General features: G+C 32.9%; 2 protein-coding genes across 4 annotated transcripts in view; one reads left to right on the top strand and one right to left on the bottom strand.

Moving 5' to 3' along the window:
• Positions 1-436, bottom strand: part of LOC106055692 (ATP-binding cassette sub-family C member 5-like) — a 95,730-nt gene extending 95,294 nt beyond the window's left edge. For 2 of the 3 annotated variants that reach the window (XM_056012139.1, XM_056012142.1), the window contains exon 1: positions 328-436. The gene's annotated coding sequence lies outside the window, so the exon portion shown is untranslated. The remainder of the gene's footprint in view (positions 1-327) is intronic. The other variant, XM_056012141.1, reaches the window with a different exon arrangement.
• A 4,750-nt stretch (positions 437-5,186) lies between these two features.
• On the top strand, positions 5,187-16,421 carry LOC106053166 (CAP-Gly domain-containing linker protein 2-like). Its single transcript, XM_013208649.2, has 7 exons — positions 5,187-5,448; positions 6,460-6,568; positions 7,070-7,137; positions 7,542-7,622; positions 8,605-8,728; positions 10,060-10,165; positions 12,588-16,421. Exons 1-7 carry the CDS (start codon positions 5,307-5,309, stop codon positions 12,687-12,689), a joined length of 732 nt encoding a protein of 243 aa, XP_013064103.2. The 5' UTR covers positions 5,187-5,306; the 3' UTR covers positions 12,690-16,421.
• Positions 16,422-16,424: the final 3 nt, after the last annotated feature.

The raw sequence follows: 16,424 nt of genomic DNA, 5'->3' as shown, positions 1-16,424 counted from the left end.
ATCGAATCAACTCTAATCTAGACCTTTCTTTAAAATGTTTGAGAAGCACTGGTAAAATGTAAATAAATAACGAATCTCCCCATGTGATAGTGTTATTAATAGATCTAATATTCTAAATCTAGATATAGAATATATAGTCTAGATTTAGATCTACTCTCTAGATTAGATCTTGAATCTTATATAGTCTATACTCTATAGTAAAAAAAAAATAATACAATAAATATAAGACTAATGTACATCTAGCTAGAATCTAGAGTCTAGTCTAAGAAAGCAGTCATATTACGAGAACTAAATCTATAGCCAAAGTTAAACATTAAGTGGACTTACCTTACCGGAGTGTTAGTCCAGTCTGTTTGAATGGTGTTTTCCAAACACACACACACAAACTTTTATCATTATCGTCTGCTGTAACCTAAGTGTACCGAAATATCAACACATAACCTTTACCTTTCACGAGACAATGTTTATACTCGTTTTTGGGCGTCGAAAAAGCTACGGTGCACCATTTTGTCATTTTTTGCAATAATCCATAAGCATTAAGAATATGATTCGAAAGTTTGTTGCCTTTTTGGATTAAGAGTCGTAGTTGTTAGTTTTCGTATGTCAGGAATTGATGAAAACTAAATGTAAATCTACAATAATTTCTCCGTATCTGATTAAACCATCAAATAACATACTGCAACTGTGAGTTATAAACTTAAATTTCAGAGTTAATGGAAATGGTTGGCTTTGAAGATTGCAATATATAACAAAACACTTGATAGTTATAGGCAAAGTCATCGTTGTTGTTGGTGTCAAATTGTGTAGGCTCATAACCCCTAGCGACGACACTAAGGTAAGAATGTATTCAGCGCCGAAATAATGGGACTGGTCAGCACGCTAGACTGTCACTCCATCGTCTCGATGGTCCTGTGATTATACCCCGCCCGCAGTAAGTTTGGGCTTAGATGTAGATTATCTTCAAATCTGAAGGAACATCATGTACAACAAAACAAAACAAATTATTCTTTATAAGACCGCATTCTTATAAAGATATCGTTTTTTTTATTATTTTTTTTTTATTAAATATGCCTAATAATTATTTCTAATGGGGTGAAATATAGCCAAACGAAAACTCCATAGATTTAAACCACGAACGTGGGGACTATTGCACTTTTACGATTTGATTTACGCGTGTGTGTTTGTGTATGTGACAACACTGTGTTCGTCTTTCGTGTCACAAGACAAGCGACTATGTGTGTACGCTTCACTGTGTGGTGCTCATCAGAGATGTACTTTTAGGCTCTGGCTAAACCTATCTAATTTTGGAATCGTGGTTTTGAAAGAGTGGAATGGAACCGTGCCATAGAGTTGACTAGTAAGGACGAACTGTATAGGAGAGGGAGAACGAGGGTATGCACTGACTCGTCGTCTGTTTACTCTTATGTCAGGGTCACCTAGACCCCGGACATTGCTCTTCGTATCAGCTTTAAAAATTAACTAGTACAAAAAAGGGCAGTGCCTTATTGATGCAATTTATGCAACCTTCTTTGACCTGTATACTATTAAAACCTGATTCTAATGTCAAAATTAAACTCTTGTCCTAAAACAAGATCAAACTTTTAGATATAGGACTAAATGTTAAAGTTATGCTGTGTCGCAACAGGGGGCAGAGTTATTTGACTACTGAAGAATTCCAACTATGCGCTGGTACATAGTAAATAATTGGTAACACATTTCATGTACATTGTGTATCGTTGGGTTCCAGCTTCCACGTGGTCACACCACAGCATACGTGTGCCTCATTGAACCTCCTCTCTCAGTGCATTCCTCTCTCCTTCTCTTTATTCACTCATCCACTCCCTTTTCCTCCTTAATTTACTACTAGACTCGTTCAATGTTTAAACAATGTCTAAGAGTGTCGGTCCGTCTCTCTCTCTTTATCACTCTCAGAATTCCTCCAATGTCAATGTTAAAACAGACTAGGGTTGAAATTCTAACTTCCGAGACTTTTTCTTTCTCTTTACCTGCCTATAGTCCCGTTTATAGCATAGGCCACTAACCAGCTTCCCTTCAGGCGTCTCGGTTCTGGGAGAGTCTCTCCACCTGTCCACGTCTTTACCAACTGCTTCCAAATCGCGGTGCCATTTATTCCTGGGCTGTCCCCTCTTCCTCTTTCCTTGGGGTTTCCAGGTTAGGGCTTGCCTTGTTATATAGGATGCAGGCTTGCGATGGGTGTGACCTATCCATCTGCAGCGTCACTGAAGGATATCTACTTCAATGGACTGCTGCTTTGTTCTTTGCCACAGTTCCTCATTCGAGATCTTGTTTGGCCAGTAGATCATACGAATCTTCCTGTGGCAGCTATTGATGAATACGATGATTTTTTTTTATGGTGTGATGGTGGCTCTCCAAGTTTCTGCTCCTTAAAGTGTATTGGCTTAACAATGGTGTTGAAGATCCTGATCTTGGTGGTGGTGCTTATTTCCCTGGATCCCCAGGGATTCTTCAGCTGATAGAAGGCATCTTGAGCTTTATCAATGCCGGTTCTTACATCTGCCAAGATAGGTGAAGCTTTCCACCTCATCCAGCCCCTCACCTTGAACAATTTGCTCTCCACTCTATATATAGACTTAGACTAGCTGAGTTTTACGCAAGGGGGCTTTTCCTGCATCTGCTGTTGTGTGTGGCTTCCCGAGAGTGGAGGTCGATCAATGAATTCTATGCACACATCACCCAAAGCAGGCCGTTTTAGCGCCGCCTTTTCATCTTTTTAGTTTAAAAGACGTGAAGTAGCTGTTTCCCTCCAACAGTAGCTGTAACCTTTTGTCTTCTCGGTTGACCTGCATTGAGCAAACATGAACAGCGGACCAAATGGCCCTCGCCAGAGTATGTTATACGGTTGGCCGGTACTTCAATTAAAACCTATCGCTGAAGATATTTAGTTTGAAAAAAAAAACACTGCTAACTACTGATTCAAACATATTGATATCAAAGCAGTCCTCAAACTATACTGTGGTTATGAGTCTGGTTTTCTTTAAGGAGTACATTGCTATAAAACATTTGGGTCACATTTTAACTGACGGAGACAAAAAAAAAAAAAAAAAAGATGTTATTTATTATTATTATTATTTGTTTTATTTTTTTTTTTCATTTAAAGAGTTTTAAAAAACTATTTTACCGAACAGTACCATTTGTTGCAATCAATGTCATTATTGAAATCAATAGTATTGTACTTGTATGCAGTGACAATTTGATTCATCAACTTCCAAATAAAGCAATGACATAATCAACTAGGTACAAGAGAAAAACAAAATGTTTGTATGATATTGTTACTGTTAGCAGTTCTACCTAGAAATACTTTTGTGTTGTGTTACTTATAGATACAACCACAGACCTGGAGTTAGTCAATATTGTTAGGACAGAACTTAATAGGTGCAGAGCATTACAGCGAATGTCATGATTGACGCAGTCTGCTGTTTGGGTTTAGGAAGGAGGAAAAAAAAGTGGCAAAATTGACTGTTCTAGCTTTGTATAGTTCTAGATCTAGTATTTCACATTCAGGATAGAGCCTACAATTCCGTGTGAATGTTAAAATACCTTTAAATAACCCTATGCATATTAAAAACCAATCAACTGTTAATGAAGCTGCCTACAGATCTAGATCTAGATTCTTATCTTATCTTATAAAATGCGGACGTTACTTTAAAAAAGAAGATGATTACGTCCTACGCGTCATGCATTCAGTCATGCATATTAACCAATGACTTAAATTCTGCCAAGTCACTGGTTTTCCTGGCTAATTAAATTTTGTTTATGTATTTGAAGAGTATGGTTCAGTGTTTTTGTAAGCTTTTTTCTAAGCCACCAAACTCAGGGGAGAGTTCTTTTGAAATAAAAGTGAGAAGGGCAGAGGTTTTAATAGAATAAATATTCTTCTCATCTTCTTATCTTATATAATGCAGACTTTACTTGAAAAAAGAAGATGATTACGCCCTACGCGTCATGCATTTAGTCATGCACATTAACCAATGACTTAAATTCTGCCAAGTCACTGGTTTTCCTGGCTAGCTCAGGCAACCCATTCCATGCTTTAACAGCACTAGGGAAGGAGTATTTGTACAAATGTGTCCTAGCATATGGAATAGGGAATGTGCCTTTATCTTTGTGTCTTTCTGAGTATTTAATTTGATTTTGTATTTGAAGATTATTGTTCAGTGTTTTATGTATAATTGCTACTTTACTTTTGAGTCTTCTGTCCTGAAGGCTTTCTAAATTTAGTGATTTAACTAAAGGTGTTACTCAGATTCAAATGTGAATAGTCGTTTGTTATGAATCTCATTGCTCTATTTTGAGTCTGTTCCAGTTTCTTAATGTTTTCTTGAGTTGAGGGGTCCCAAACAGAGAATGCATATTCCATTATTGGCCTAACCAGGGTAAATAACATGTTAATTTTATGTTCTTATTTGATTTATAGAAATAGTTTTTTAGTCTGTTTTTTACCATGAATAAAATAAGTGGAATTAATTTGTTTTAGCTTTTTGTTAAGCCTATTCTACTTTTTTTTGGGTGGAAATTTAGACATGCTTCAATTTGATTCCTATTTCTGCAATTCACAAAGTTCTCTTAGTAAAATTTCAGTATCTTGTGTAAGTTGTGTTGTTTTTATTGTTCTAGATCAGCGGTTCTCAACCTTTTATGCTCGGCGACCCTTTTTACAATCCCCCACTTAGCCGCGCCCCCCCCCCAATCCGCACACACACACACACACAGCAATAGAAGAATAGACCATAACGATCCATCTTTTCAATATCTTTGGCGACCCCTGGCAAATCGTCAATCGACCCACAAGGGGGTCGCGACCCACAGGTTGAGAACCCCTGTTCTAGATATTATGCAATCGTCTGCGAAAAATCCGACTTTTGTTCCTGAACTAAAGCAATTTGGTAAATCGTTGCCTTCCTTCCCTTCTTTTTCCAGGTACAGTTTATTATTATTATTTAAAAAAAATAATAAAGAAAGCCAAACAATAATTGTGATGATATTAATAATGATAATAATGATGAGTTCTACAAGTCACCCGAACATAATCTTTCCTGCTTCGGCAGAAATTCTAAGAGAGTTCACTGCTTATTAATAAATTTACTTTATAAATTATGTTGGTTTTCTCCCTTTTTTCTCGTCCGCAATCGAGAGAATGTGATACACAAATGGTAACCTATATAAACAAAGAACATGGCCGACCTAAAATAGTATCGGCACATCATGATCTAGAATTCTACTAGATTCTATTTGGCTTTATTACTTAGATAATTTTGAAAAAAAAAATGGTATTGTTCGAAAATATTTGTGTAGGTCAGAGAGTTGAAGTTAGGTGGAATGCAGGAATATACAGAGGAGTAGTCAAGTATAAAGGCACGATAGCTACGAAAAAAGGGGATTGGGTTGGAGTTGCGTTGGATGCTTCAGGTTTGATAAAATTTAGATCTATAATCTAGCTAGATCTAGATCTAGTCTAGAACTCAAGGTATCTAGGTAGATCTAGATTATTTATAGATCTAGACCTAGATTCTAGTTATAATAAATAAATTAACTTAGATTGTAGATCTATTATTCTAGAGTGACTATACTATAGGTAGTTCCGTAGACTACGCCGACTACGGCGTAGTAATGGTAATAATATTATAATAATAATATATACTATATTATATAGCCAATATAGGCCTATATACTAGCTATAGCCTAGTAAATAGCCAGTATTAACCCCTACTTTTAACTTTATATCGGTTTTGCGACAAGACTCAAACTGCTTTTTTAAAATATTTTTTTTATATAGACTCTATAACACATTTTGTTATGTTTACTATAGATCTAGTTTATGCCAGTACAATTCTCTCTTATCTTGCTAGAATGGTTCAATTTCTCCAGAGTGCTCTATATTGTCTATATCTATATTATTATGTATTCTTGACTTTGGCATGACACATAGTCAGGCCCTTAATAGATCTACAAGACGTCTTGCTTTAAAACAAAGATGACTCTATGATGATCATGCTCATTACACTGATTACAGATAGATCACTAGATCAGTAAAATGTTCCTAAAATGTCCATTGCATTTTAGTATTAGCTTATGCCAAATTCATATTTTTATTCGACTTAATTTGACTTGCATTATTTTAAAAGGTTGGAGATGCTCTATAGACACTTGCAAAATGCATTGTATATATATATTATATATAATATACAAATCAAGCTGAGAGGGGAGGAGGGGAAATAAAATCATCATTTTTGAATAAATGACTGAAACTTACACACCAATTTTTTTTTCAAATTAAACTTATGTAGATAGTATAATTTTTTTACTAGCTGACTTAACATAAAAAAAAAATTAATTTGTAAATGTTAGTAAGCGTCTTCATAAAATTTTAATGATTCTATCATACTTTTATGTAAATAATGTTCTTTTTCTCTTGTCTAGCTGGAGATTCCAATGGAATGTTACATGGTCGTAGGTATTTTCAGTGTTCACAAGGTCACGGAATATTTGTCAGATCTGACAGAATAAGATTTATTCCGAGTATACGTTGGTAATTATACAACATGTTCAACTTTTCAAGCAAATAAAAAAAAAAAATTATCAAATACTTTGATGAGTATTATTACTTTTGAAGGAAATGTTTGTGTGTTATAAATTCACCAAACTTATGCAACTTATAATTAAGTAAACAGAAAGATAGTCATTTACATTTACTTAATGTACATTACAGATGGTCATATAATTACCTTACTTAAATCTCTGTTATAGACAAAATCTTTGCAATAAACAAAGAGACAAAGGTCCACCATATTGACAACCTAATATAGATCAAGCAAACATAGGAGCTTCATACATACAAAATATAGAGTACCTAATCTATTGTTGATCTTAGGAAAAATATTTTCTGATCCTTAATTTTATGAAAATGTGAAGATATACTTTTGAGTTAATTAGTATATATATATATATATATATGTGGCCTTTCTGTCTCGTAAGACATTAGTATTTTACATGTAACATTAATAAAGCTGTATTATACATGTTATTTCAGTTTATATAACAAGTATCATAAAGTGGCAAACAATTCGTACATTGATGAATTCCTATTTGATAAACCAAGTAAGTTTTTAGGACTCCTTGTGTATTTGTCACAGGTGAAGTTTCACTTTGAAACTTACAAACCTTATTTTCACATGTAGTCAGTAACACCTGTTTCTTTTGCCTGCAGCTGAATATTGTTTTATTCTAACTCCATTTTTTAATAATCAAACAATAGAGCATCATGAATGTCAGCAAAGATAATGGGAGTTTAATAGTTATACCATATAACTGAAAATAAGAATAACATTTGTAAAATACTTTAGCTCAGCATGCTTATCATTTTTACATAGATATATTAAATTGTAAAATAGGTACCTCTCTCAGCCTCAACATTGAAATGTATTTCTGAATTGTGAACAAATATATCTTTTTTTATTTGTTTATAAAAATAAGTCAGATATTTTTTTTTATTCTATCTATAGCTCCACCTGTAAAAGATGGTCCCCATGATCCCATTCACTTGTCTGTAAAAGATTTTCAAAGAGCAAAGACTTCATTGGGAGGTGAGAAACGCAGATACAAGTAGTCATTGAAAACCTAAAGTATTTATTGACACACTGATACAAATATAATTGAAAACCTAAAGTATTTATTGACACACTGATACAAGTAGTAATTGAAAACCTAAACTACTTATTGACACACTAATACAAATAGTCATTGAAAACCTAAAGTATTTATTGACACACTGATACAGGTTTTCATTGAAAAGCTATAGTATTTATTAGAAAATATATTATGGTAAATAATAGTATTGAATTAAAATTTGAATGAATTAAAAGAAATTTTTACAAATAAAATATGAACATAAACTTAAATGCTGTTTAATCTTAGTTAGGCCAATATTAGAATATGCATCCTCTGTTTGGGATCCCTCAAGTCAAGAAAACATAAAAAAAATAGAATAAATATCTTATCTTATATAATACAGACGTTACTTCAAAAAAGAAGATGATTATGTCCTACGCGTCATGCATTTAGTCATGCATATTAACCAATGACTTAAACTCAGCTAAGTCACTGGTTTTCCTGGCTAGCTCAAATAGCATATAAAATAGTGCAGTGAGATTAATAACCTGTATCAGGTGTGATCTAAACTCTTTATATACAGCTTAATGATGTGCTTTCAATATAACAATAGAGTTACAAAATGCATAGAATATATACAAGGAAATACTAACTTGCGACCCCAAATAATTTGTTTGCCAAGAGAAGATAAGCAAGTAAAAACAGTGAAACCTCTCATTGAAATCAATCATGCATAAAAGTACAAAAAATATGATGCTGGCATCTTGATAAGCTTAACTGACCAGACAATACCTCTAGCCTTAGTTTGGCATTCACATTGACCAGACATTTAACCACCATTCAACTCTATTTAGCACTCTTGAAGACTGCCTGACCATGTTGTATCCACTAGTTAGCCTTGAAGCAAGTTGTAGCCACTATTACCAGTGGTTTAATTAGTTTATATATTACTTTTAGACTACTATTCTTCTTCTGGCTGTATATGGGAAAAGCCAAAAGTTTACAGCCTGCGGCATTCTATCAGCAGTTTAATTCCTGCAGCTACCATGTTGAGATCCGGTTCATCATCGTCCACTTTCAGGTTAGTGTAGTTCATACAATTTTAAAACATGCTCATTTCACAAGCTCATCCTTTATTTCATTATTTGAGATGCACATTTTTGACTTACTTAACAGCAACTATAGCAATAGCTTGTGTTACTTCCTTCATAACCAGATATTTGTTTAATTTGATCTAGATTAAAAATTATTGTACAAAGTCAACATAAAGTAAATCTCATTCTGTAACAGCTTGTAAAAGTTTGTCATCTCATCTCTGCCTGTTGTCCCATCTGGGGCATAGGCCACAATCCAGCTTACTCTAGGCATCACGGTTCTAGGCAAGTCTCTCCAACTGTCCACACATCTTGCCCATCTGCTTGGCATCTATTTCTAAATAATGGGGCCTTGTATCCCTGGACCGTCCCCTCTTTCTCTTTCCTTGTGGGTTCCAGGTGAGGGCTTGTCTTGTAATGTTGCATGTAGTGTGGCCTATCCATGCCAGTGTCTCTGATGGATATCTACTTTGAAGGGCTGCTGCTTTGTTCTTAGCCACAGTTCTTCATTCGAGATCTTGTCTGACCAGCAGATAAGAATCTTCCTGATAAATATGTGAATTTTTGTTCATGATTGTGACTGTAGTTTTCTAGGTCTCTGCTCCATAAAGTAGTTTTCACTTAACAAATGGTGTCATAAAAGTTTAAACATGTAAGCTGTAAATTTTGTTATAATATTTGAAATGAGTGCACCACATTTATGATAACGAAACATTCAGTAATTTGAAATTCAAAATGAACAAAAAAAAAGAATTAAAATGGGGCTTTGTGAACAAATAAATCTTTTAATTTTATATTGTTTTTTTTAACTACAATCACTGATTTTGATTCAAAAGTAGACAAAGTGTAAAAAAAAAATAATAAAATTTAAGTCTTTAAAAAAATTGACATTTAGTTCTTTATTTATGTACCAGGGATATGTTTCCTGTATAAAAGTAATTTATATTAGTCTCTTATCTTGTAAATTACATTCTTTCATCAAATAAATTGTCTTATGCTTATCCATTTGACAATCTAGACTAGTCATGCATGTTATTTATAGACCTAGCCTCTACTAAGGCATTGGTTTTCCTGGCTGATTCAGGCAACTGTGCTGTAATGGCACTAGGGAAGAAAGAACACTTTGACTTATCCTAGAATAAGGAATAAGAAATGTGCTGTTATCTTTAAGTCTAAGTATTTTTTATGTTGTGTTTATGTATTTTTGTTTTGGTATGATGTCACTTTCAACAAAATTTTGTCTTTGTATCTTTCATTTTTTAAAAATTTCTTTGTGCATTCGATATTCCATTTTTTTTTGTTATATTGTATCTTCAAGATATTCCTCACGCCCCATACATGTAGACTATTGGGAAGATGAAGAGTTTGAAAGAAAACCTGCCATCCCCAAGATTCACATGCCCCATACAGCACTCAGGAATCAGGTTGGTTAAATCTACTACATCTCTTGATTTACAAAGAAAAAATAATGCTAATTTTATTTTGTAGTAAAAACCAGTAGATTATTAGTCTCATAAACAGAGTTTTAAAACTTTACTGCTCACCTCCTGGAAGTTTGTTTGATAAGTCAATCTTCTTTTTTTGAAGAAAGGTTTAGAATGTATAAAGCATGTTTCAATTTTGTTCATCCTCAACTAGTGACAAAATACCTTCAGACCATAGTTACTAAATGTCAGGTATTCTAAAAGATCAAGGCAAGGGCAAAAGGGAATAGCCTACTGTTAAACTTGTGGCATCATAGAAAAAAAAAGTAGATGAATTTAGATGAGGTGGTCCTAGTCAACTTTTATCTTTTGAGTTTGAGTGCTTATCAACATAATAAATAAAAATGTACACAACTTATTGAAGGGGCAGTTGAGGACAGTTGGTTTAACTAATATATTTTGGGTTATATTGTGATATAGATTTGAGAAGTTATTCTTTTAGAAAGTTTGCATTTATTACATTAAAGTGTTCATAAATTCTATTCTGGGCTTTGTTCTGGGATTTATTCTTTCAGAGTTTTTGTTTTGTCTATGGAAAAACAATAGATCCACTGATGAAGCAGGGATGTGAGGCTGAGTGGGTATAAATTTAGTATAAACCAATAGACTATCTATCAAGGTGGTCTCAAACTTTAAATCCTGGCTCAAGCAGAGTTGTATTTGCTGAGCACCTAAAGGCATTACAGAAACCTTCTTCCAGATACCCCATCCCCCCACATGTCCACAAAAGAGATTGGACAATAGCACACTGTGTATGTTATAGCATGAGAGAGAAGCTTGTGATGTGCATTTATAAATCTATAGGTGAATTGCTCCAAATTATCTATGTTAATGATATTAATGTTCCTATATATAATGGCCTATTGTTTATCTCCAACACTTTTTCATATTGCTGTGGAGCTCTGTCTTGGAGAGACACTCCCGTCCACATATAGTGCAAGTCAAGGTGGCTTTTGCTTTGGTGGTAGAGGAGCTGGCTATTTTCCACGTGGCACGCTTTTCTTCAAGAGCTGAGGCCCATGTTTTCTCACTGTCCATAGCTTTTTTGGTCACTGTCTCTCTCCAGTTAGTGCGGTATAAGGCTATCTCTTCCCAGTGGTCAGTATCAAGGTTTACTGATTTTAAATCCCATTTTATCACATCAACGTAACGGAGGGCGACCAGTTTTTCTTGAGCCAGACGTAAGTTGCCCGTACAGAATGATTTTCCGGATGCAATTGTCCTCCATCCGGTGAACATGTCCGACTGTAAAGATGGTGGGAAGGCCCGTTCTTGCGAGGATCTCAGTATTACACACTCTTTCTTTCCAGGTTATTTTAAAGATCCTATATTAGTTAATGTTAGTCCATCTGTGTGAATAAAATCTAGTACTGAGTCAGTGTGTAATATTATGTGAGCCACAAGTGTTATTTGTAACTGTGTAATACAAGCTTGTTTTGTCAACCTTTGACTATTGTGATGCTATTGTCAAGTAAAGAGACTGGCAATACCAATACATTAAAAAAAAAATATCACTTTGATATTCTTAATACTTTTTTTCTTTATTCTTCTCTTGGACTATTTTAGTGTACATTATTTGAAAAGGAATGGAGTGGGGTAGGGTATATTAAGTATGTGTGTTTGTCTATATATTTCACATCCTTTTCTCCATTTGGCTTAGGTAGGGGTATATTAAGTATGTTTCACCTCAATTATATGAATTTTTTATTTTTTTTTACCTTTTTCAAATATGGTTTAAAATAATAATTTATCCATTTCTCTACCATTTTTCATTAGTTTTATTTATATTGTATGTTTTAAAATATTTTAAAATAATTTTACAAAATATCATGTGTTCTTATTAATTTAGCTCATTAAATATGCAAAAAATAAAAAATATCGTAACTTTTTTATTTATTGTCCGATTTACAAAATGTTTTCACTGCCATTCTAATCCGAAAGGCTAGATTGTTATTTTTATCAACAGTATAACTAGATGTAAAATGAATTACCATTGGTCAAATAAACACTCTTCCTGTAAGTAACAATTATTCTGACCAATCAGCGAGCTCCTTGTAAAACCTTTTGGGTGCGTTCTCATAAGCACGTCTGCTCGAATGATTACACTAGTTACAGCGCTAGCCTAAGTGTTGATTTCTTCAATATCACTTTGATATTCTTAATACTTTTTTTCTTTATTCTTCTCTTGGACTATTTTAGTGTACATTATTTGAAAAGGAATGGAGTGGGGTAGGGTATATTAAGTATGTGTGTTTGTCTATATATATTTCACATCCTTTTCTCCATTTGGTTTAGGTAGGGGTATATTAAGTATGTGTGTTTGTCTCTATATATTTCACATCCTTTTCTCCATTTGGTTTAGGTCAGGAAAGGATGGGAAGGTGCCCACTATGTCAGAGAAATGACAGTGCCAACTGGCAAAGACAAGATGAAATATAGCCAATGGAATGATATTTCACCTTAAAGAGATATCAATGCTCAATTCTATGAGTGCCAAATGTGATTTTTTTTTTTTTTTTTTTTGTCAGAGAAATTAATTGTTATGTAATATTATGTAATGAGCTGAGTCTTTTTTGTTTCTTTTTTGAAATATAATCTCTCTTTTGTGATTGGTTCAGTGAGCATTAAAACTTTGAAAAGGTGGATTTTTAAAAGTATCTTTCAATACAGGTTTAATCCATAAAATCCATATATAATTTTAATTAAAACATTGACTTTAGCCAATATTGAATACTTCCCTTTAAAAAAACAAAGTGTACTAGTTTATTGGGATGCTAAACTAAATCTCTTCTGATCAAACAGGAGAATAAAAGCTTCACCAGTTTTTTATAATAGGCCTTATAACGGCATTGCTGATTGGGATTGATTAATGTAGCAAAGTCTCCCTATGTACCAAATAAGAAAACCTGCCTGTTAGACAAGATTACCATCTTTATTAAAAAATGTTTAAATACTGACAAATAAAATAATTCTTAGTCTTCATCTTTCAAATGTCAATAAATCTATTTTGGAATATTACTACAATACTATTTTTTTTAATCATGTAATAGTCTTGCCCAACTTATGGCAAGTGGGAAATATCCAGACCACCATTTTCTGTTTTACGGTCCATTGAAAATTCCATTGGTCTTACAATTTTTTAGCTCAGATGTTACCTTGACAGTAGCATCCTTAACACACATACTGGATATTTAAAAAGCCCACTGTCCTAAAAGGTTTCATCACCGCTGTATAAATAAATACAGATAGTTAATTTTGTAGTTAGTATTTAACACAGAGAGTTTTTTTTAGTGTTTCTTCTACCTGCCTGTGAATTTGACTTTTAGTATTGATGTGAAATGTGTATACAGTAATGTTGCATTGTAACAAGTATTACCAATATTTTAATGTCTTTAATTATTTTTGTTACTTTTTAATGATACAAGCAAAGATGTTATAACAATTACAATATTTGTCCTGCTTTATTCAGGAAATTGAGATGAGAGCGAGGTATCCTGTGATATGATTTTTTTTACCTCGAAAACTAAATTCAATGGAAAATTTGATGAAATTTTAAGAAAATTTTATTGTACATTCTGCCCTTCTAGTGCATTTCAATAAAAGGGAGATAAACTACATTCGTGTATCTTAAATCTTGCTTTCATTGAGCTACTTTTCTTTGCTATGTCCCAGTTTTACATGACAAAAAGATGTGACCATAGACTTATATATTATATCTAGACTGGAAACCGCCATTGATCGATTCACAGACCTATATATATATAGACACACTGTGTCACTGGTCCACCCAGGCTTATGATCAGATGACCATAACCCGGGTCCTATTCACATGCAAAGTTCATGCCAGTACTGTCCCTTGCCCTTCGATGTAGCACAACTAAACTGTATTTCTGGCCTGTGTCACATATGTCAGCTGATCACACACAGTTAACCCTATTGCCTCGTGAATAGGGTTACAACAATATTTAAATAGATCGATTACATAGATCTTTCTAGATTATGTATTTAACAATTGCAAAATAATAATTATGAGAAGGGGAATACTCTTATTTTTGATGTTCAATTACTAGATCTAGATCAAAAAATTAAATTATATGTTACATAGGTTAGGTTTGAAAAAATCAACATTGCTTCATATATCTACTTTACAAAACAACGCCTTGTTTCAACTTTAAAAAAAAAATTCATGGCATTTTTTGTAGTTTTAAAAGATGTCCATGTCCAGTCTAGATACAATATATATTTAAGTCTATGGATGTGACACATGAAATTCTCAAAGATTTGCAATTTAACTCTTTCTGTCATAGTAATACATAACTACAAATACAGTTTAATGAAATATTCTTTACCACAATAAAACAAATTAGGCTATAACCATAATTTGTACCATAAAATGCATTATTGTCAAGATTCATGAACTCATCATGAGAAAGGTACAATATGTCAGTATGTATCACTTTAAATCATTTGTCTAGTATAATATTCTTTTATAATTATAAGAAATGAACTTTTCTGTTTCAACTCTTTCTCTCTGTCATTATTTTTCTACGTTTCAACGGAATTCTTCATTTTGGTCATTACTGTTTCACTCCCCTGTTATGATTAAGCTTCAATAACTTTTTCGTTTGTTATCAGAAAATGTTTTATTTGGTATAGAATTAAAGGGAAAGGCAGGCTCTTTATATATAATAGAAAGTAAAGTTTATAAAATTAAACATTAATGAAATTTAATAAGGTCAAATCAATGATGGTATCATCAATTACGAGAGAAAGAGTTAAAATGTATTTTTTAGTTGTGACTAGAATTGAAAAAAAAAGAAGAGTCACTTTGTCAATACATTCAATAATCTGTATAGTAGTTTAACAATCTCTGATTTACTGTTATGTTTCATCTGTTCAGTTTAAAGCAATCGCACCTAAAATTAACAAAGAAATCAGGAAAAGGGGGTACACCTAAAAAAAAGTTGAGGGAAAGCTGCCAACAATGGAGATTTTTTCCCTTTAAAAAATTTTGTTTTTAAGTCACTTCTTTTTTTACTAATAATTTATAGCCAAGGCTGACTACTTTAATTTGATATATTTTTGTTTTGTTTTCTTTTATGTTAAAGTAAATATGTTATAAGCCCTTAGATAATTCATGACTTATACTATTATTAAAAATAACAAGGTTACAAAGACAGTTGTTGTGGAAACACAAACTCAAAATCGGCCTCCGAAGTGGTCCACCTAGGCAGGTTTCAATATTTTCAGAAAAAACATTAGAATGAAATTCTATCAAAGACAAATGACAGAGAAGAATGGAGAAAGAAGGTTGACAGATCTTGTGTGGTGCCCCAGCGGTCCAGCAGACCAAAGGATAGGTGACGTTAGATGTGAACCTGGCCTAAATGATGTTTTATAATGAATATCTAATTGATCTAATTGTTTTGTAAAGGGTAAATCTCTTATTCAAATCCTAAAAAAAAAAACATTTACGTAAATTTTTTTTTCCCATTTAGTTAAGTGTTCCATAGCTACGGTGCTGTTCACATGCTGCAGTTCACGCGATAATATGAAAAACTACTTATTAATTGTTGTTTTAAATTATGTCCAGTATGCTAAATAGATTTTTTCTCTTTAAAAAAGAAATAAACATTTTTTGTGTGTATCCATTATATTGTGTAAGACAGAACGTACTTAACTTAGCAATACAAATGTAAAAAATAATGTATTTGACAATAGCTATAAAACCATTTGCATAAATGTGTTAAAAAATTATGGTAAATAGTCATCTCCCCTACTAAAGAGCCTCCCGTGTTTGTTACTATTAATAGTGAATATTTGTAAAAGTGGTGTATTTTAATGAAAAAAACAAATTGCTTGCATAGGTGATTTAAAAATTTAGAGTTTTCCATTTCAGATAAGAAAAAATTAGCTGTTGTATCAGAACTTTGAATAGTCTAAATTATTATGATGTCGGATTTTCACTAACTTTTCTAGTTTACGGGATCTAAATGGGACGGACGGACAGACATTCACTAAAAAGCTGGACAATTTTTGAAATTTATGTCTATTAATGTTTAAAAAAACTAATATTTTTTTTTTATTTATGTTCAATAAGTATTCTTACTAAGGCAAAATAATTCTAAGAATGCTAAATTACATTCTAAATACATCTAACAATTTTCTGAAAATAAATATCGCAAGTCGACATCTCTGG

This window comes from Biomphalaria glabrata, chromosome 15 (genome assembly GCF_947242115.1).
Source record: "Biomphalaria glabrata chromosome 15, xgBioGlab47.1, whole genome shotgun sequence".
Classification (NCBI taxonomy): Eukaryota; Metazoa; Mollusca; class Gastropoda; family Planorbidae; genus Biomphalaria; species Biomphalaria glabrata.
This window is presented reverse-complemented; position numbering and strand designations above follow the sequence as displayed.